Raw genomic sequence first — 23,764 nt, 5'->3', positions numbered from 1 at the left:
GTATTAGAGCCGGTGGCCAAATACGTCGACGTTTTTTTAAAACCATTTATCAACCAAGTACCATCGTATTTACGCGACACACCCGATTTCCTAAATAAAATCGAAGAACAACCTTATGCAAGCGATTCCCAATGGTTGGTATCATTCGATGTAACATCATTGTATACGCAAATTCCCCAGGACGAGGCCTTAGAAGCAATGGAGGTCTACCTAGAAACACGTGCAAGACCACACAGAGTGCTGACAGCGTTCATTCTGGATTTGGCTCGTATCGCACTAACATGTAATTACTTCAGGTTTGAGAATACATTTTACATGCAGGTGAAAGGCTCAGCAATGGGGTGTCCTTTTGCCCCAGAAATAGCCATTTTGTTCATGTCCCTATTTGAGGAACGGTTCATTGCCAATGACAATCCCTTTAGTGAACATATCACTCAGTGGTATCGATACATCGACGACATCTGGTGTATCTGGAGTGGATTAGAAAACTAACTAATACTATTTCATGAATGGTTGAATACGAGACACCCAGACATCAAGTTCAAGATGACGAAAAGCCGTTCAGTACTAACATTTCTTGACGTGGAAGTGTTCGAAGAAAACCAAAGATTGACAACGACATTACATCGTAAAAGTACAGATAGGAATACCATCCTTCACTATCAGAGTTCCCATCCTAACAACTTAAAAAACAATTTACCTTACGGACAACTGCTAAGAATCTGACGCAATTGCACCCGTAAAGAAGATTTCATGGCTAATGCATCTATGTTCTGTGACCAACTAAGAGATCGCGGTTATCCCCGCAAACTACTGAAACATGCCGTCAAAAGAGCGTGGTACACCCCACGAGAGACGCTGCTAACAAAAAGAGTAAAACCATTGATGGAAAAGCCTATATGTGTATCTACTTTTGGCCCCCACACCAATAAGTACAAGAAAATCATTTTATCAAATTGGCATCTCCTTTCACAGCTGGAGCATCCAATTGGAAAGCCTCTATTTGCCATGCGCAAAAACAAAAGCATTGGCCTAAAGATAATCAGAGCAGATATGGGAACAGCCCTCCCTAAAACTACAGACTTGCGCACACATTGGAACTTACCGCCAATACAAGGTCATCGCAAGTGTGGAAACTGTTCAGTCTGCAGTATGACTATCGAAGGGCAAGAGTTTACACATGATTGTATCAAATGGAATCACTCTGAATTCACAAACTGTAAAACACGAAATATTGTCTATGCCATTAAATGCCCCTGTTCCAAACTTTATATTGGCAAAACCACTCAACAAGTAAACCAACGAATTGTGCAACATAGATCGCGCATAAAGAAGAAAGTACTGACTGCCCCGATGCTCCAACATTTTGTGAACCATAATTACCCTGAGAAAGATTTTGAATGGACCGTTCTGTCCAGTGTGAAGCCGCCTCCTCGTGGAGGAAATATGGAAAACATGTTGGCTAAAAAAGAAGCATACTTAATTCTGAAATTTCACTGTACGACCAATGGATTGAATGATTCAACTGAATTGAATCAAGTGTGAACCCGAATAATGATTAAAGACTCTAATAATCATGATTGCTATAACACATTGGATTGAATGACTCTAGACTGAATGACATTGAACTTTACAAAACCACGAGTCCCAGAATCCTTTGAGACCAAAACCAGGAAGAAGAGCATGTATAATCAGAGTCAGCACAAGCACAGCGTGACACGCGTCTGTGGAGAAACACCATTCGTGAACCGAGGCTTAAAGAACGCTGCCAAAATGTGAGTTGAGCGATTGTTTTGCTTAGAAATGACCAGCCATGGAATATGGGTTAATATAAAGCAGAGCGGTTTTATTAATGTAAGGTCATGTCGGGGAGCGGTAAACACGCAGCTAGCAGACTGAAATCGCACACAAGTAGACATTTCTTGTTACATGTGCAATGTCGACAATGCCTCAATAGATGTGGGACAACGCGAGTAGACTGAAAACGCACATCAAGATAGACGCAATGCGCGAGTATGAAAATAATGGACGCGCACACCTGAAAAGGCACACCATTGTTTAAGTTATCTTCTTCCTCCCTCTATTTCCAATAGGGAGTGATGACTGCATGAAAAATCTATCCCCAAACCAACCTACAGTAAAAGAAGATCAACATTTACAAGTAAGGGAGACGCCACCGCTAGCTCGCCCTGTGCTTTTAAATAATGAACTATAATGATTGATTGATTATTATCATTCAACTTCACTCTAGGGCGGATTTTAAAGCTCCAAACGAATGCAATTGTTAGCTTGAAACTGCTAATAAGGACACAAGGTGGGAGTCATCGGAAAAGAAGTGCGAAGACTCCCGTAAGTGCTTTAAATATTGGTAGAACCGTACTAATACCAGTAAAAAGTGATCAGATTCAAAGCCTCACTCTTACACAATAAATTTGCCTATGTTTAGGTCCAGAAAGAAGACCGATAAGAGAACGATACACAGCAAAGGAGACAAGGTACCCAAAAAGTAGTGCCTGTTTGCCTAACAGTAGTAGGGTGAGAGAGGGTGACAAACAGTGTTACTCATAATTTATTATTTTGTTTAGATTACACCGGGGTCTAAGCCCTGATGAGAATCCCCAAGGCAGAGGGGGATTGGAAACGCGTCGGCACATCCACACGCACCTGCGAGGGTCACACATCGATTGAGATTCTAGAGAGGGTGTCACTCTATGAAACATACCCCGAGAGCAAATTTTCTTAAAAGACAGTTGTCCCCGCAGTTGTCCTGTAATAAGCGCCACACTGAATTGCATAATGATAATTGCTATAGCGCTTACAGGAATTGATTGAATTATCGACTGGTGTAATTGTATGATTTATATACATTATTTTTTTGTAATGTTTTATTCATTTTTGTGAGGAATTTATCAATATATGTGCATACAATGTATGAAATGTGTATCCTTGATTTGCAACAAAAAATAATGAAATGTTGCTTCAAATTAATTTAAATAATTACAATTGTGAAAGTAAAGTGCAATGACTTGTTGCGTTGTATTTTGAATCTGCATAAGCAAGTAGCAGTACTCAAACAGGTGGCCAGGTAACCCCTTTCAGATAAAAGTATTTCACATCGTACCCGGCCCCCTTCAACGGACGTAACCCCTATAGTTTAAAATAATTAGAGCCGTCTTTGCCCGCGTGGGCAGTAGAGGAAAATAAGCTTATATAAAGCCTTCAATTAATTTAATTGAAGTGTTATAATCGACCCAAGTCGTTTATAGCACGAACAATGGCAGAAAAGGACACCCTTTCATTCTCTGAAGCACACATCCAGAGTTTATTGTCCAACCCTTCCCCTTTCTCCTCCATTTCACTAAGCACGGCAGCGAAACAACAAAATGAGTCTGAGAAACTAATACTATTGAGCAAAAAGCACATCAGGACTGAGCTACATGGTCACTTCCTTCTTTCACATTTACGTGCGGGTACCATCCCGTGGGGGCTGCAAGTGAAGAACATTCCCGTAGTGTTTACTGAGGATCCCGAGTACAAAAAGGGATTTAGTTGCATCAGCACAAAGTGTAGTCGCGACCTAATGGTTCATACCATCGAAACCGCAGCACGTATCTGCCAGAAGGAGCTGGAAGAACTTGACACCCTAACAACAGCCATCAAAAACAACCACCCCGAGTCCGAGGCCAAAGCATTATTGGAAAAAATTGAGAAAGAAATACTGACCTTCAAGGACAATACAATTAACTTTAAAACAAACAAATTTGAAAAAGATACCAAGAATTTCAATATTGAAAGTGTATATCCTTATCTTAAGGAGGATTATTATTCCCAGGTGGAAGCACGTAGAGCGCTAACCCAGTATCAAGGTAGATCCAAGAATCGGTTTATCAATTTCTCAGAGTCTTCATCCTCGGACTCATCTGGTGACACAAATCCACGAGAGGGGACATCAAAGAGACAGGGTCCTTTTTTAGAACAAGGCGACCCGCGAAACCGAGGTCGCTTCAAGCCACCACAACCTCAATGGGAGATGAGAACCCGAAAGAATTATTACAAGAGTTAAAAACTACGTCTATAGTGAATTTATCACCGAGAGAATTGTCGCAAGCTGAAAAATCGGCACTCAAGCTGGGCATCAAATTTGTTCCATCAACAAGGACAGACTGCAAATTTAAAAATAGAGACACTTGATCTTTTCCGTAAGATCAGATTAAAGGTATTCTTTGCAGGAAAAGAATTCTAAGGGAACCAAGAAGCATCCGGTTTGACCAACAAATCAACTTTCATCCCTCCACCACACTTGATGCCTAAACAAGTAATGGCGTTTGAACAAGCCATCATGTCCTCAATATGCCATCTTGAGAAACAAAAACAGTTTGTCAAAATGAATATTTCAAACCAACAACATGAGGCAATCAAGAACCTGCAGAAGGAAGATTCACTGATTATAAAACCTGCCGACAAAAGCGGAGCCCTAGTCGTGTGGGCCAGGAACCTGTTTGTAGCTGAAGCGAATAAGCAAATTCTGAATAAGGAATGGTATAGACAGTTGAGTGAAGATCCCACGCGTTCAATTGAGGAAGAAGTAAAAGAAAAACTCAAATGGGGACTGGATGAAGGAATACTGGGACCAAAAGAGTATGAGTTCCTGAACAAAGCTAATCCACGGACCCCAGTGATTTATTTTCTTCCGAAAATCCACAAGAATATGGTAGATCCCCCTGGAAGACCGATCGTCTCCGGGTGTGAGTCCGTATTAGAGCCGGTTGCCAAATACGACGAAATTTTTTTGAAACCATTTATCAACCAAGTACTATCGTATTTACGCTACACAACCGATTTCCTAAATAAAATCGAAGGACAACCTTTTGCAAGCGATTCCCAATGGTTGGTATCATTCGATGTAACATCATTGTATACGCAAATTCCCCAGGACAAGGCCTTAGAAGCAATGGAGGTCTACCTAGAAACACGTGCAAGACCACACAGAGTGCCGACAGCGTTCATTCTGGATTTGGCTCGTATCGCACTAACACGTAATTACTTCAGGTTTGAGAATACATTTTACATGCAGGTGAAAGGCTCAGAAATGGGGTGCCCTTTTGCCCCAGAAATGGCCATTTTGTTCATGGCCCTATTTGAGGAACGGTTCATTGCCCTTTAGTGAACATATCACTCAGTGGTATCGATACATCGACGACATCTGGTGTATCTGGAGTGGATTAGAATACTAACTAATACTATTTCATGAATGGTTGAATACGAGACACCCAGACATCAAGTTCAAGATGACGAAAAGCCGTTCAGTACTAACATTTCTTGACGTGGAAGTGTTCGAAGAAAACCAAAGATTGACAACGACATTACATCGTAAAAGTACAGATAGGAATACCATCCTTCACTATCAGAGTTCCCATCCTAACAACTTAAAAAACAATTTACCTTACGGACAACTGCTAAGAATCCGACGCAATTGCGCCCGTAAAGAAGATTTCATGGCTAATGCATCTATGTTCTGTGACCAACTAACAGATTGCGGTTATCCCCGCAAACTACTGAAACATGCCATCAAAAGAGCGTGGTACACCCCACGAGAGACGCTGCTAACAAAAAGAGTAAAACCATCGATGGAAAAACTTGTATGTGTATCTACTTTTGGTCCCGACACCAATAAGTACAAGAAAATCATTTTATTAAATTGGCATCTCCTTTCACAGCTGGAGCATCCAATTGGAAAGCCTCTATTTGCCATGCGCAAAAACAAAAGCATTGGCCAAAAGATAATCAGAGCAGATATGGGAACAGCCCTCCCTAAAACTACAGACTTGCGCACACATTGGAACTTACCGCCCATACAAGGTCATCGAAAGTGTGGAAACTGTTCAGTCTGCAGTATGTCTATCGAAGGGCAAGAGTTTACACATGATTATATCAAATGGAATCACTCTGAATTCACAAACTGTAAAACATGAAATATTGTCTAGCCATTAAATGCCCCTGTTCCAAACTTTATATTGGCAAAACCACTCAACAAGTAAACCAACGAATTGTGCAACATAGATCGTGCATAAAGAAGAAAGTACTGACTGCCCCGATGGTCCAACATTTTGTGAACCATAATCACCCTGAGAAAGATTTTGAATGGACCGTTCTGTCCAGTGTGAAGCCGCCTCCTCGTGGAGGAAATATGGAAAACATGTTGGCTAAAAAAGAAGCATACTTAATTCTGAAATTTCACTGTACGACCAATGGATTGAATGATTTAACTGAATTGAATCAAGTGTGAACCCGAATAATGATTAAAGACTCTAATAATCATGATTGCTTTAACACATTGGATTGAATGACTCTAGACTGAATGACATTGAACTTTACAAAACCACGAGTCCCAGAATCCTTTGAGACCAAAACCAGGAAGAAGAGCATGTATAATCAGAGTCAGCACAGCGTGACACGCGTCTGTGGAGAAACACCATTTGTGAACCGAGGCTTAAAGAACGCTGCCAAAATGTGAGTTGAGCGATTGTTTTGCTTAGAAATGACCAGCCATGGAATATGGGTTAATATAAAGCAGAGCGGTTTTATTAATGTAAGGTCATGTCGGGGAGCGGTAAACACGCAGCGCTAGGAAACTGAAATCGCACACAAGTAGACATTTCTTGTTACATGTGCAATATCGACAATGCCTCAATAGATGTGGGACAACGCGAGTAGACTGAAAACGCACATCAAGATAGACGCAATGCGCGAGTATGAAAATAATGGACGCGCACACTTGAAAAGGCACACCATTGTTTAAGTTATCTTCTCTCTCCCTCTATTTCCAATAGGGAGTGATGACTGCATGAAAAATCTATCCCCCATCCAACCTACAGTAAAAGAAGATCAACATTTACAAGTAAGGGAGACGCCACCGCTAGCTCGTCCTGTGCTTTTAAATAATGAACTATAATGATTGATTGATTATTATCATTCAACTTCACTCTAGGGTGGATTTTAAAGCTCCAAATGAATGCAATTGTTAGCTTGAAACTGCTAATAAGGACACAAGGTGGGAGTCATGGGAAAAGAAGTGCGAAGACTCCCATAAGTGCTTTAAATATTGGTAGAACCGTACTAATACCAGTAAAAAGTGATCAGACTCAAAGCCTCACTCTTACACAATAAATTTCCCTATGTTTAGGTCCAGAAAGAAGACCGATTAGAGAACGATACAGAGCAAAGGAGACAAGGTACCCAAAAAGTAGTGCCTGTTTGCCTAACAGTAGTAGGGTGAGAGAGGGTGACAAACAGTGTTACTCATAATTTATTATTTTGTTTAGATTACACCGTGGTCTAAGCCCTGATGAGAATCCCCAAGGCAGAGGGGGATTGGAAACGCGTCGGCACATCCACACGCACCTGCGAGGGACACACATTAATTGAGACTCTAGAGAGGGTGTCACTCTATGAAACATACCCCGAGAGCAAATTTTCTTAAAAGACAGTTGTCCCCGCAGTTGTCCTGTAATAAGCGCCACACTGAATTGCATAATGATAATTGCTATAGCGCTTACAGGAATTGATTGAATTATCGACTGGTGTAATTGTATGATTTTTATACATTGTTTTTTTGTAATGTTTTATTCATTTTTGTGAGGAATTTATCAATATATGTGCATGCACTGTATGAAATGTGTATCCTTGATTTGCAACAAAAAATAATGAAATGTTGCTTCAAATTAATTTAAATAATTACAATCGTGAAAGTAAAGTGCAATGACTTGTTGCGTTGTATTTTGAATCTGCATAAGCAAGTAGCAGTACTCAAACAGGTGGCCAGGTAACCCCTTTCAGATAAAAGTATTTCACGTCCTACCCGGCCCCCTTCAACGGACGTAATCCCTATAGTTTAAACTTTGTAAATTACACAGCATCCTGAATTTTCAATATATCTTTTTATATGTGTGGATCTAATTAGAACTAATTGTTGCTCATTAATTGTCTCCACCTTTTGATCAGTAGTGCAAAAATGATAGTGTGTCACATTTTTTCTTTTTCTGAACTGCATTTTACTTATGTCTGCAACATGCACATCAGGGCCCTCAATAACATTATATGTTAATGCATCCAGTTGCATTGAATAGACAGTTAAAAATTACACCAAAAGTATGGATCTTTGGCCCGTACTAATGATAGGGCAATAATGTCTTGCCTACCCTAAAAATGTGAGTTTTTGGTTCCTTTCCAATCTTTCCTAAGTGAGCAAAATTATTTACAAGTGCTCCCAAACTTTTCATAAGTACCATAATGTGTGGTGCTCTAAGGACTTCTATTCCTAGCTAACTGTAATGAACTTTCTTTGTCAAGCCTTTTTTGTTTGTTTGTCTGTGTGTCTCCTATAACTAGTCCAGAATGTTGTTTTAGTTGTCTTGTCTTTGGTTACTGTGGGGAAGAGGTTTAAGGAGCAGGAGTATATCAAAATACTGTTTTTGTTATGAATATCTGATAGACTTAGATCGAGTTAACTTCTAGTGTTCTTTGCATGTTGCCATTGTATTTTACCAGATGGCTATGCATTTCCAGAATAAACAGTGTGTAAGAAACTGATACCCAAATTGTTGCATGCTACATAATCGTGCCTTACTGTAGTCCTAGTGGTGCTTGAAGAGTACCTTCCGCATCTACAATGTTACCCAACATTTGTTGCTGAAGAATAAAGCTCTAGCTGGCTATGTAAGTCTAATTAAAAAATTACTTTCCAAACGCACTTTTACATTGTCTATGCTTTTTTTCTTTATAGAGCAAAACAAGCTGTTCTCAACAAGCTCTCCTGCTGACGAGACTGTCAAGAAGAAGGTTGTCAGCGCAGCCAGGGAGAACTGGGAAGTCTACTTTTCAAGGCTTTTCCCAGCTGCAGTAAGAACCTGCTTTATTTCATGATTTACTTTCACAAACCTACCTATAGCATCCTCCTATTGGCTGGTTTAGCATGATGTACAGCAAGATTCAGTAAAGCTATGACATCCACACTAAGCTGAGAGATCTGTCCCTATAGCTGTAAAGTGGCTTTCTGTTTAAAGTGTGACCTCCTATGTAATACTTACCTGAAAAGATATGCCAATATACCTGAAGATTAGCATAAGCGCTAATAGAGTGCTTTTTCCTATTGAAATATTGACCCAATGGAATGAATATGAATTACGGATGTTCTTCAGTGAAAGACAGTGCCAATGGGGACAGACTGAAGTGCTGTATATTACTTTGTGTGAGCTTTGTCATCAGATTCACGTGCACATGCTGTACATTAAGCTGGAAGAACTTTGTCCATTGAGCTTGAGGTAAATTTGTAATTATTCTGTTGACAGGTGGCTTTTTATGTCACAAAAAAGTGTTTCGTGCTAACACTGTAGTCTGTTTGGCCGAAAATGGTTTTAAGTCCTACAGGAAATCTTTGCCCATTATTTCACATAATGGTGAAGTATTTAAGCCTGTGACCGGATTACGTGATTGTCTCTAGTGGAACTGCTATGTATTAACTCATAGGTGGCTTTGGCCATTGCCCCCATTGAAAGGGTTCTTTGTTACTCAATTGAAACATATCTTATTGCGTCAGTTTATCTGCCCTCTTTGACTAATGAACAATCCCTGCAAGGGATTTTGTTTAAACAGAAAAACTCTACTGAATTAGGGGACCTAGTGAGGAATGTCACTCCAGCTGGAGATAACTTCTTAGTGTGAACAGACAACAAAACAACAATGGAAACAAAAGAATGAAGAAACACGGGAAACCTTTGGTATTTTGAAAAAGAATATCAATCTTATTTAGGCATTCAATATAAAAATAGGGTACACAATAGTAAACGAATAAAGACTTTTCACAGCAACAAAGTTATGTAAAGAAGCCAAAATCAGATTGTGCTAACAGTACATAAATAAAACAACTATTCCACATGAAATAACAAAAGTCACAGAAATCAGGACTGAAACTATGTAACTTTCAGGAAAATAAATTTCCACTTGGAAATAGATGCAGAGGTCGACGTTTCGGTCTGTTCCACTTTCGTCTCTGAAACCATCTTCAGGACAATTTGCTTTGGAGCTGACAGGGAAACCAGTCTGATGACAGTAGAACACTGTCGTAGGAGAATGTTATTTTGTTAATTTCTGCAGCAATTGCTGTCTATATTTGTCACACTGATCTTTAAGGTAGGGCGCTTCAGTCATTAACGATTCTGAATACAGCTTCTATTTAGTTGAAGATTGATAAGTGCAATCTGGTAACTTGCGGCGGCGTCTCTCGGTAGAAATCACAGCATACTCGGCGTCTCTCGGTAGAAATCACAGCAGACTCTGCTGTGATTTCTACCGAGAGACGCCGCCGCAAGTTACCAGATTGCACTTATCAATCTTCAACGTCAAGGATATAACCTCTGTTAAAGATAGTAAGCAGATATAGAGGACCGGTTCAGGCACGAGTCAAAAGTAAGGTGCAGTATGTCAGGGTTCACAGTGCACGTTCTGCCACAACGTCCTCGGACACAGAACGTGCTCTGTGAAACCTGACATACTGCACCTTACTTTTGACTCGTGCCTGAACCGGTCCTCTATATCTGCTTACTATCTTCAACAGAGGTTATATCCTTGACGCTATTTGCGCTTCTGTTAAAGCCTTTTCCGCCACGTATTGCGAAATCGGCAGCACAAGTCTCATTAGACCACCACACACGAAGTAGTAGAAACGATAGGTCGAATTTGGCCTGGGACAACTGACAGTTTCAAGATTTTTTATCTAAAATCATTTTACGCGGCGTTTTCCAGTACATCTGAGCTCCCTGAGTCCCCTGAATTTAGAGAAAAGAAACGTAGAAACACGTGACCTTGACAACATAGGAGCATAGGAGCCCATTTCCCTGAAAAGTCTACAGTGGGAATAGGAAATAAGAAACCGCGTAGAACCACAACCATGGTCTTTCCAGCTTCCCCCTAGAGTGATGATAAGCCATTCTTAAATCGGTGTTTCTGTCCCCCAACCTGTCGCCCTGATGAAGGTATGGCCATAAACTGGCCCTACACTGAAACGCGTGTCGGCGTATTCCAAGTTTGTGGCAGCATAACATCAATTTGTGGATGACTGCGTTCATCCTGGGCCCGCCCTGCTTTCTTATTTTAGTGACGCTTATATTGTCCACTCTGACTGCGCCCTCAGGAATTGATGTACCTTCGATGTTTTGAAGTATGGTTGTTTGTATGAATGTGTATGCAAGATAGTGTAGACATCTTGAATGTTTAGTGAGAATGTTGCATTTTGGGGTAAGGGACTTTTACAGATATAGATATTGAATTTATATCTCTGTCTTTTTAAAAATATGTTATGTGCATCTTTTTTTTTATTTTGAATATTTTGAATTTAAAAAGAATACACCTGTGTGTATATATATACAGAATGCTAAAAAATCTATTTTTTCTAAAATGAAATACAAATAATGAAATACAAATAAAATAAATTCCATGAAATATATGTGCGCTGGGCTCTGATATTGTCAATCATCACCCGATTTTTATTTTGAAGGATCCTTTAGAAGGACCACATTAATACAAGATGGGCAGGGTTCTTTGATTTTCTTCACTCTGTTTTTCCCGCTACCTGCCCTTACCTTAACCACTTGGATGCTAAGGCCCTGGAAAGATTTATTAACAATTTCCATTGAAATTGAGCGTCGAAGGGGTTAAAACCCGATTGGGAACCCCCTTCTATTGCGTAGATCCTTGTGTATCCAGACTGGGCATGGAGAGTCTGGTATCCCAAGCTTCTGAGCATAGCCATCGATCCTCCTATCAGGTTGCCCCTTCGGGAAGAACTTCTGTTGCAGCAACAGGGGAGGGTTCTCCACCCGAACCTGCCCACTCTCAGCCTTCTTGGGTGGAAGTTAAGTGCGCAGTTGACAGCTTTCGACCTGCCTCCCAAAGTCTGTAATGTCTTCTTGATAGTCAGGCGTCCCTCCACAAAAAAGGTATATACCTGCAGATGGAAGAAATTTGTGGCATGGTATGCAGGAAAATCATTCAATCCCCTTTCTGCCCCTCTTTCTGAAGTTCTCCTTTTCATTCTTTCTCTTGCCCAGCAGGGCTCTGCTCCAGGCACACTTAGCCATTGTCTTTCTGCCATTTCTGCCTTCATACGGTTGATCTTTGTTCAAATCCCCTATTGTACATATGTTCCTCAAGGGTCTTACTCATCTTTTCCCTCCTTCACCATTCTTAAGCCTCAGTGGGACCTTAAATTGGTTTTAACTTTTTTGATGTACGCTGCTTTCAAGACTCTACACAATTGTCCCCTCAGGTTTCTCACTTGAAAACAGCCTTCCTTGTGGCCATTACATCTGCCAGAGCAGAGTGAGTGAACTGCAGACCGGATGTATGTCTACACAACTACTGCCTAAACCATGACTTCCTGAACCACGAAAGCTAAACAACGAGCTATGCTTAACCACTACTTTTTTTACGACTTCCTAAACCAATAAATTAAACACCTTGTGACTGGCCAATAGATGGCACTATTGTAATAACAATACTTCAACAAAATATTTTTAAATTGCTCACTACCCATTTTATTGATAATTTTTTCATGTCATGGATGGTGCCTGCGGTTCCTCTCATTTTGACAACAAATAACAAGGGGATTTTAACATTACAACCTCTGTCCATAAAACTGAACAAATTAATCCATTGACAAGCTTTTTTCACAACCACCTGCAGCAAATGACTGGGACATGGGACACACGAGATCTGAATGGATTCTTAGAATGAAAAGAATGTGTTTTTTTTTTTTAACTATGATGCGGTCTACTCAGGCATCAGTAAAGCTTTTGATAATGCTTAACACATAATTCTGCGAGGGCTAGAGAGAGGGGAAGATGGCGGTGGTGGCGCTTCCTGCCGATTGGATTAAGAACTGGGAGAAATCTGGCAAAACTGATTTTGTTAAGTTATGTCGAAGTCTGAGTGAAAATAAAGCCCCTGAAAATATGACATTTACTGCAATCCAGCAGGTACTGTATGAGCTTGCCTACTTTGTTATATGTGGAAACCTGAAGCCTGATCTAGCTGCTAATGTTCTTACAGATATTATAGAACTTCGGGATGACATGCCCTCAATTTTAGCAGATGTGTTCTGTATATTAGATATTGAAACCAGCTGTTTAGAAGAAAAAAGTAAACAAGATTACTTTACAGTCCTGGTGTCTTCCTGTCTGTGCTTGGTTTCTGATACAATCCTAAAGGAACGTCTGGATCCAGAAACATTGGAATCATTGGGCCTTATTAAGCAGCCCCAACAGTTCAATCAGAAATCTGTTAAAATCAAGACAAAACTTTTTTATAAGCAACAGAAGTTCAATTTGTTAAGAGAAGAAAATGAAGGATATGCAAAGCTGATTGCTGAACTTGGCCAGGATATTTCTGGAAGTATACCTAGTCTACCACTGCTTGAAAATCTTAAGTCTTTGATAGGATGTTTTAACTTGGATCCTAACAGAGTATTGGATATTCTTCTAGAAGTATATGAATGCCGGCCAGATCTCGATGAATTCTTTGTAGCAATGCTTGAATCCTACATGTCCATGTGCGAACCACAAACTCTGTGTCACGTTCTTGGATTTAAATTCAAGTTCTATCAGGAACCTAATGGAGAGACTCCTTCCTCATTGTATAGAGTTGCAGCAGTACTTCTCCAACATAATCTTATAGCTTTAGATGACCTTTACACACATCTTCTGCCGATGGATAACACAATTCTTGAAGAACATAAATGAGAAATTATGGAGGCAAAGCAAATTGTTCGAAAACTTACATTGGTAATATTGTCTTCTGACAAAACTGACGAGAAGGAGAAAGAAAAAGATAAGGAGGAGGAAAAAACAGAAAAGCCACCAGACAACCAAAAACTTGGTTTATTGGAAGCTTTGTTGAAGATTGGAGATTGGCAGCATGCGCAAAGCATTATGGATCAGATGCCTCCATTTTATTTCACTTCACATAAACCTATAGCGGGGAACATCCTTTACAACGCAACTTTTACAACGAAGTACCTTTACGACGCAACCATTACAACGCAACTTTTACAATGACTTGCGCTGGGGGGCGCTCTAGGATAGGGAATAGTTTCCAACACCTTCCCTACTATCTACGGGGACTGGAGTTGGAATAGTAAATTAAACTATTCACTATCCAGCGCCCCCCAACGCAAGTCGTTGTAAAAGTTGCGTTGTAAAACTTGCGTCCTAAAGGCATGCCTTGTAATAGCATGCGTTGTAACGTCATACATCCACCTTTAGCTATTGCACTCTGTGAGCTTATTCATATTGTGATTGAACCTCTATCCCGAAGGGTGGGAGTTCCCAAAGGTGCCATGGGATCAAAGGTTCCTGTTTTGCACAATAAGAAAGCACCAAAACCGGCAGAATGTTTTGAAGATTTAAGAAAGGATGTTTTTAACATGCTTTGTGCGCTGGGTCCATATCTTTCACATGATCCCATTTTATTTGCCAAGGTGGTGCGGCTAGGAAAAGCATTAATGAAAGAGCTACCCCTGATGAAGAATTAATAGAATTCGAAATGCATTGGGTTTTAAACTTATCAGCTCGAGGGATGGTTGACAGCACGTGCCTGTGTAAAAAGCCTGGATTGGCAGCACAAGGCCATTGAAAATGCGGAATAAAGAATTCTGTCTCAACCCAGCTGTCTCCGGAGTGATTTTACAAACCTTGAATATATGGATTATTTGACAATTGAACATCGTTTGGTATACTATGGATTCATTTGGTGTACTTTGAAAAATATGTTCTACTTTAAGAGGAAAGTTTGTCCTCATTCTCGCAGTGCAGCAGCTAGGTGCGCAAGCGTTGTACCTTTTGGAAGTGTCATTGACAAGTGGAACGGCGGGATTTTACCTCTAGAGTCTGCTTGCCATTCTCCAGAATCCCGTCACAGGTCGACTGGACCTTTTTACCTGTCATAGAGTGTATTAGGCAACCTAATCACAACTAAACAATTCAATTATCCAATTGCTTTCCCCAAAGAACCACTGACTAAAGACTGAATTTAAAAGGTTTATTACATAACCAAAAATAACTGGAGATACAGGCACCTCAGCAAGAGGTTCAGGAGATAAACTGGTACTAATACAAACATAATCCTACGGAAAAGTCTCAAACGGCTAATGAATAGAACTAGAATCAATTCCAGGATCATCAGACTAAACAGGATTGCTATAACTTGAGTTCTGGTACTCATCAGGGAAATAGACATAAATTCAGATCAGTGTGTCCCTACACTATGCTAGGTGACATCCCTACTCAACAATAGCCCAACCTAACCAAAAGGTGTCAGCCGTGGTGACTTCCAAGGGATGTTCGCCCACATTCTCTTGAAGACTATAGTTCTCGACTTGCAACTACGCTCTTTGCCCAAACGACCGCACTCTCTAGCTCCTCAGCTCGTCTGCTCTGTCTCCACCCTCGGGGTACTGTCCCTAATACCAAACACCACAATGTGAATGGCACGCCTTCAGGTACGCCCCTCCAAGAGGTGCTGGGTTCTGGAAATTTCCAGCATGGCGCTGGTCCATCCTTGTCCGTTCAAACGTCCTTGGGTCCCAGGCTCTTCATCCTTTCAAGTTGCTTCCTTGAATTCTTGGTCTACCCCTCCATGTCTGAGTCTAGTATCCTAACGCTCATACACAATGGGCCCTTCTACTCTACTATCTGCTTGATGAGGCGCCTGCAAAGGAATACACGCAAATAGCTCACCATCTACAAATGTTGCAACATATTCTGAAAAGCTCTTTTATATAACATTTCTATAGTTAAAATGTTAAGCAAGACATTTTCAACCAGGCCTGCACCAATTCTATGAACTAGGCCTCTGCTTGAATTATAGGCCCAACGCTTTACATTAGCACTTCTTTTAGTTCACTAGGCCTTCAACCTTAAACAGCAAATGCATTTTCTACTTTAAGCTAATTATTGGAATATATAAAGTCTGTTACATTCTCAGGTAAAGCAACTCTAAAAGTTCAATTACGTTTGTTAAACACACGTTGCATAAGAAAATAGGTTTCATTTCAACAGTGTCTCCATTCAAGCAATAAATGTGTACTTGCAATCCAACTAGTTCTCTATTCTTCACTGCGTAAAACATGATTAATGTCCTTTATATATACGGGTGCTGGCTACTTGTACATATGGTGCACCCCTACAATTTTCACTATAAATGGCGCTCTCTCAGTTCCCCCCTTTGATGACCCGTGTCATCACCACCCTCACATCATCCTCAGGGTAAGAACTAAGCTAAACAGAGCTTGTGGCCATTTTCCCTCTCTTGAGCATCTCCAATGCTCTCAAGCTGCGGTATTGATTGTCTTGCAGCCTTTCCATCCGCATCTCTTGCGCTCTCATTGATCTCGCCAACCTATTCGACTTATACCACTTATACATCCTTACTAAACCCCACAAGGCAATCACACACGCCACTGCTATGATAAGGGGTTTCAGTACAAATCCAAGGAAACCCTTCCCTAAGTTGGCAAACCAGTGTCCAACCTTTCCAAATCCCTTGCCCACTGTCTCCCAGGCATTCTCTTGGGTCAAGTCCTCAATCTCATAATGGATTGCGGTAATGTTGCTTATATATGACTCCGGATCCTTAGAGTTGTCTGGTATATAAGTGCAACATTCCTGAATCTTCAAACGTTTACAGACTCCGCCCTCTTTTGCTAGGATGACATCTAGGGCAAGACGGTTCTGTAAAACCATTGTCGTTATCGACAACATCTCACCCTCAACCAACACTAATGACTTGGATGTATTCATTGACAGTTCATCCACCACAGTTGCCAACCGCCTTATCTTGATGTCATTCAAAATGACTCCCAACATAGGTATCGCTGCTCCAAACACATCTCCAATGATTTCTCCAGCACTCTCTCCTCGCTTTACCCTTCTCTGGGACCCTCCCTCTAAAAGAGAAAAATCCTCAGTATGGTAAATCTTGGGAAAGATAATTGCTAGGTAACACGTTCCATACCACTTCTCTGGCAATCTCACATACGCATTCCTTCCACAGACAAAATATACAGTAGGGATCACCTGCACTACGCTCTTCAAGAAGTCCTTAGTATAATACTCCAATGTGAAGGTGTGTTCACATGTAGTATGACCTACATAGATGTTCTCATAATATGTCTGTGGTCTGTGCAGGCACAGCTTCCCCTTCTGTACCTCATCTAGAGCTATTGGACCATAACTTTCCCTTGACTTGTGCTTCTTCTCTTCTTCCGTCCAATCTACTTTTCCTTGTCCTGAATCTCGCAACTGTTTTTGCTTCGTGTACCTATCTTCCACCTGTTCAATGAACTTCTTTTCTACATCTGACAATGAACAAGTCAAATTGTGTCGGTGTGCATACGGGGTGTCTAGTTCTTGTGTTGGGATGAAAAAATATCCCAGTCTGTCCTCTGATTTATAATAGTCCCACTTATTCAAGTGCTTGTAATTAGGAACTTCTGGTAACACAGCATCATAATTGGAAAAATAATATTCAAAATGATTCCGCCGGTAGGGGTACCCGTCAGGGATGCCCCTTGTCTCCGTTACTGTTTGCGCTCGCCATGGAACCATTGGCTGCTTGGCTTCGGTGGGAACCTTCCCTCAAGGGGATCCGCTGGTCTCCGGACTTTGAGGACCGCGTGTCGCTTTACGCGGACGATATCCTTTTATATCTCACCTCCCCGCGTAAATCTCTGTCTGTTCTGTTTGACGTTCTTGCTTCCTTTGGAGCCAATTCGGGCCTTGTTATTAACTGGTCCAAGTCCTGTGTATATGTTCTTTCCGGGGTTCTGCCCCCCTTGCCGAGCAGACTTCCGATTCAGGTGGTCCACTCGGGTTTCAAGTATTTAGGGATTTTTATTACGTTGGACCCGACGCTCCGCTTTGAGCGTAATCTCCTCCCACCATTGCTTAGATTGCGCCTGGATGTGGCCCGTTGGCGTAAGCTTCCTTTGTCTCCTCTGGGCAGGGCGGCTCTGTTTAAAATGATGTCCTTGCCGCGATTCCTTTACGCGCTCCAAAACTCCTATGACGCTATTCCTAAGACCTATTTCCAAGAGATTGAGAGTCTTCAGCGGCAATTGATATGGGATGGGCGTCCGCGTATCGCGCTCGCAAAGCTCACCATCCCTTGGTATGACGGGGGCATGGCGCTCCCCGATATCAAGCGATATTACTGGGCTTCCCAGTTGTCTGCCATTAATCACGTGATGTTTTCCCCGGGTCGTAATCCTGCATTCGAGATGGACAGATTCCAGCTCCCGGGTGGGGACTTTACTAGAGCACTTTATTCTCGATCGGCCGGGCGCCATCTTGTGGGCCCATCCAAGATCGCAGTAACTGTATGGCGAGCTGCGAATGTGAGTTTGGGGTGGGAGGATCGCTTGACGTTGGCGACGCCGCTTTACGCCTCGGAACGTTTGGGCGGACTTTGGTCTACCAAGGGTTTCGACCGCTGGGATATGATAGGGATTTGTAAGGTGGGTGATGTGTGCTCGAACGGTTGTGTGAAGTCGTTCCAGGCCCTCCAGGCGGAATATGGTTTGAGTGGTAGGGAATTTTTTCGCTACCTGCAGGTCCGGCATGCCCTCGCCTCAGTTTTGGTTCCTAATGAGGCCCTGCCTGAATCTTCCCCCCTCGAGGACCGTGTCCTTGATGGGCATCTTCCCGATAGTACTATTTCTCTGATTTACAAGAAATTGATCAATAATCGTGCGGACTTATTGGTCCGACTTCGGGAGGCTTGGGTTGGCGATGGGTTGGAGCTGGACGACGAGGATTGGCAGTCGGCACTCTCTTCTCCCAAGGAGGTGGCCATTCCTGCCCGTCTCCGTTTGGTTCAACTTAAGATCCTTCATCGAGTTTATGTTACGGGTCCGCGTCTGGTGACGATGGGCTTTTCTTCGGATGGGCTATGTAAGCGTGGTTGTGGTTTGAATGCGACCTTTTTACATATCCTTTGGGAGTGCCCGGCTGTAGCGGCTTACTGGACTGCTGTGCTTGAGGTGATGACTGCTGTGACTGGTGTTGCCCTGCGGCCGGAGCCACGACGGTGTCTGTTGAATGTGTGGGAGCCCACTGACTACTCTGTGGCCCAGACCAGATGGGCTACCCTGGGATACATGATTGCGAAGCGGGATGTTGCGCAACTCTGGGGCGCTTCCAGGCCCCCTGAGGTCTCGAAGTGGGAAGACAACATGGACTGGTCCATGTTTCGTGAGAAGACGGTTTATGTGGCCAGGGGCAGACCCAGGGCGTGGACGAAGGTTTGGGGCCAGTGGAATGATTATCGTGGGGATATTTGCACCCCTCCCCTTGTAGGCACTGCTGAGATTGTCCTATCTCCCTAGACGTGCGTTCCCGGAACCTCCCCATACGGGTTTTTTCCTATATTTCCGGTTCTCCCCGCTGCTCCCCTCCCCCCCTCCCGACTTGACTGGAGCCTCCGGGCTCTGGGTGTGTTCTCCTGATCGTGGACCGTCCCCTCCTTTCTTTGGGCTGACCTTAATTATCGTGCATTCGCCTTTTAGTGTTTGTTTTTCTTTTGTAAAATAAAAAATTCGAGTTGCTCTGTGATATATGTAGAGTGATGCTTTGTGCTTGAGCTGTACCCGACCACGGGTGTACGTTTCTGTTTCATGCATTGTGCCTTGTTATTAGCGGCCAGCCCGTGCGGTTGTAGGCCCATTCTTGTACTTTTCTATGCTTGCTCCAATAAAGGTTTTTGACTACATGAAATTTCATAGGTCAATGGAAGGTGATGGTATCTAATACCCTCATCTACTGAAGCTGGCAATTGCATACACACATAACAGTCCTTCGCATCCATCGCATCAATGTATTCATACAGCAGCTTTGCATAAGCGTTCTGCCCAAAATTTCCTTTAGACAGATCTGTATGTAACCTACGACTTTCTGCAGCCAGCAAGGCCTTTTCTCTCCTTTCTCTTTCTGCCTTCTGACTAGGGGTATCAGGTGTCTGTGTCCCCTCCGCCTTCTCTACCTGTTCGTGTGGTGCGAAATAGGAAACTGAAACTACTATAACTATAAGAAGAATCACTCCTGCTAAAAGGGTGCCTACTATGCACTTGGCTCTACGATTCGGGTTCCCAGGCGCCATGGTCTCAGCACAAAGCAGTTCGTTCTCGGAAAGCACCCAAAGTCTCTTCTTTGTCTATTTGAGTCTCTTGAACCACATCTGGCAGCCAAAATCCCCGTTTCAGTTCTTCTTTTACTTCAACAATAGACAGCCCTAACCCCTTCTCCGTCCTCTGTGGAAAGTCCCTAAATTTCTTCTTCTTCCACTCGGCCCTAGGTTAGTTCAACAGCTATTTACAACAGTCTTTTCAAAGTCTTTTACAAGTCTCTAATAATCGATGATGATACTGGATCCGATTGCCTGCAACACATAATCTAAAAAGTTCCATGCGGAGCACAACTTCATCATAGGCTGGCATGTCCGGAACAAAGGTAGGAAATATCAGTCTATCCAGGAGTAAATCACGTATCTTGCTTAGGAGAGGGGGATTTGGAATGGTTAGTGTCAGTACGCCTTCGATTTCAAGTCCAGGTACCAACAGCATCACTTCCAGCTTAACATTGGGGATTGTGCTGGTCACCACCACTGACCTCACCCTCCCGGACCTCAGTACCCCTGGCATTTGTGAAAGGGTAGGTCCACTCCGGAGTGGCGTATCTTTGGCACGGTACTCGCACCCTCCTTGACCTTCTCGGACCCCTCTGCTCAGCTCTTTGTTCTCCCCCTTCCAGATCAGATTCTTCGGACACAGGGGCAAATTCTCTTTCGGAAGCCAATCTCACATTCATTCGCCTCCGTCTCTCGGGCCAATGAGCCTCTGCACCTCTTGCTCGTCGGCCTCTTGTTTGCACACCCTGTTCGTCCCCACTGTCAGCCTCTTCTGCACTCAGATCGCCTTCTCCGCCACTTCCCTCTTCTGGGGCGGATTCAGTGTCACTGTCGTCGTGGTCATATACAGCCTGATCAGGGGAGTCCCCAACTTTCACTGGCACCCCCACAGCTTGGCTTGTCCCCTCTCTCGGATCCTCTTCTTCGTTATTGTTCTCGTCTACGAGAGGAGCTGTTCCTTCTGCGGGTGCTGGAACTCGTCGGGTGTGAGAAGCATGGACCCAATTTGGCAATCCGCCACACTTCACAGCAGTAGTGGTGATTAGAATCACTTGGAAAGGTCCTCTCCAACGTACATCCAGGCAGCTCTTCCTCACGTGTTTCCTCACCAGGACCCAGTCACCCGGGCACAGGTCGTGACATAGGTCGCTAGCAGCCGGAACTTCAGCAGCCTGCACCTGAAGGGACACAGAACGGATGACATCAGATAGTCCCCTGCAGTAATCAAGAATCAGGTCATCTGTGATATTCAGCAAAGCAGTTGTAGGAATAGATGGCAGTCTCATAGCCCTCCCCATCAGTATTTCATGTGGCGAGAGCCCTGTCCTCCTATCTGGGGTACTACGCATACTCATTAGTACCAACGGCAGTGCATCGGGCCATTTCAGGGACGTGGATGAGCACACCTTTGCCATTCGGGCTTTTAGAGTCCCGTTTATCTGCTCTACTATGCCAGAAGCCTCTGGACGGTAGCTACAATGCAGTTTTTGATCAATGTTCAGGGCAGAGCAGAGCATCTTCACAACTTCGCTATTAAAGTGCTTTCCTCTGTCCGATTCCAAAGAGGTCGGAACCCCGAATCGTGGCACCAATTCCCTCAACAATAGTTTGGCTACCGTGAGTGTATCGCATCTACGAGTGGGATATGCCTCAACCCATCTAGAGAACACACACACAATCACCAAGACATACCTGAGGCTATTACACCTCGGCATTTCAATGAAATCTATCTGCATCCTGTAAAAAGGCCCGCCGGACCTTCCAATGTGACTCAGTGTAACTGGTGTTCTTTTCCCAACATTTATCTGTTGACACGTTACACATCTCTGACATACTGCTTCCGCAGCCTGTCTAAACTTGGGATTGTACCATGTTTGTCTGAACACACGCAACATTGCATCCCTTCCCAGATGCACAGGACCATGTATCTGTCGTGCCATCGCACTCACCAGCTCATTCGGCAACACAGCTCTTCCATCAGCCGAAACCCACATGTCCAAGTCTCGCTTGACACAGCCAGCCGATTCCCACACCTTTTTCTCATAATCTGACGTCTGTCCTTGCATGACTCTCAACTCTTCCCATGTATCTGCCACCTCAAGCATCATGCTTAGTTCAGTTCTTTCCCTTGGTCCCTCAATGTTTTGTTCCGTAAAGGAGTATCCCTGCTCCGCACAATAGCGTGCAACTTCATCAGCATAATGATTCCCCATTGACACGAAATCGGTGCCTCTGGTATGAGCTGTACATTTTACCACTGCTATTGCTGCGGGACCTTGCAAAGCCTCAAGCAATAACCTGACGAACTCGCCATTCCTGATTGGGGAGCCCGATGATGTCATGTAACCCCTCTGAGACCACAACTGGCCGAAGTCATGAACCACCCCAAATCCATATTGGCTGTCAGTGAAGATGGTGATCCGAATCCCGTTGGCTGCCAAACAGGCACGCGTCAACGCAATTATCTCAGCCACCTGCGCGGAGTGTACTCCTTCCAGGCAGGCTGCTTCAATTATCCCAGAAATAGTACAGACAGCAAATGCTGCTCTCAACTGGCCAGTATTGTCTCTTATGCATGAGCCATCCACAAAGTAAATTTCATCGGGGTCTGTCAACGGCACATCAACAATATCCGGCCTAGGTTTGGTGCATAGTTCAGTTACATCAAGACAATCATGGTCTTCCCAATCATCTTCTATATCATTTGGTAATGGCAACAAGGTAGCAGGATTCAAGACAGAGCACCTCCTGAGAGTCACATTCTCTGCAGCAAGTATAACCTGCTCGTAGCGTGTGAGTCTATTGTTGGTCAAGTGCTGCGTCTTGGTCCTGGTCATCAACAATTCCACAGAATGAGGTACATGCACTGTCAGTGGATATCCCATCACTATGCTTTCACATCTTTCAATGCTGACACCTGTTGCAGCCACGGATTTGAGACATCCGGGCAACGCTGCGGCTACTGGGTCTAAGGTAGCCGAAAAGTAAGCAACTGGTCTACGGACTCCTCCATGATCCTGCACTAAAACTGCCAAGGCACATCCCTCTCTCTCACAGCAGAATAATGCAAATGATTTGTTGTAATCGGGCATTCCCAGAGCCGGAGCACGACACAAGTCCTCTCTCAACTCAAGAAAAGCCATCATACAGTCTGTGTCCCATGGTACCGGATCACTCACGTCCTTGTGCGTCAGTTTCTGCAGTGCTTTCGCTTTCAGGGAAAAGTTAGCAATCCATTGTCGGCAGTAGCCAACCATGCCCAGGAACATCCTAACCTCTCTGTGGGTCGAGGGTACGGTCATTCTCATGATCGTTTCAATCCTGTCAGGCGACACTTTCCTCCTTCCCTGCTCTATTCTGTGACCCAGATACTGCACTTCTTGCAGGCAGTACTGTAACTTGCTGGGGGACACCTTGTGTCCGTTCTCTCCCAAATGGTTCAGCAAGGCAATGGTGTCGATCCTACAAGCATCTTTGGTGTCTGACGCAACAAGGAGGTCGTCTATGTACTGTACGAGAACTGAGTTCTGCG

At 43.3% G+C, this 23,764-nt stretch overlaps 1 protein-coding gene and 1 pseudogene across 1 annotated transcript in view; both read left to right on the top strand.

Annotated features, from left to right (window-relative positions):
* Positions 1 to 23,764, top strand: part of MYO15A (myosin XVA) — a 1,426,381-nt gene that overhangs the window by 927,194 nt on the left and 475,423 nt on the right. The window contains exon 44 of the mRNA XM_078662701.1: positions 8,783 to 8,898. Within this exon, the coding sequence (XP_078518827.1) occupies positions 8,783 to 8,898 (116 nt within the window). The remainder of the gene's footprint in view (positions 1 to 8,782; positions 8,899 to 23,764) is intronic.
* On the top strand, positions 12,880 to 14,023 carry LOC144785129 (THO complex subunit 2 pseudogene; annotated as a pseudogene).

The sequence above is a fragment of the Lissotriton helveticus genome, chromosome 10 (assembly GCF_964261635.1).
Source record: "Lissotriton helveticus chromosome 10, aLisHel1.1, whole genome shotgun sequence".
NCBI classification, from domain to species: Eukaryota; Metazoa; Chordata; class Amphibia; order Caudata; family Salamandridae; genus Lissotriton; species Lissotriton helveticus.
Note: the sequence above shows the minus strand (reverse complement) of the source record. Positions and strands in the feature narration are given on the sequence as shown.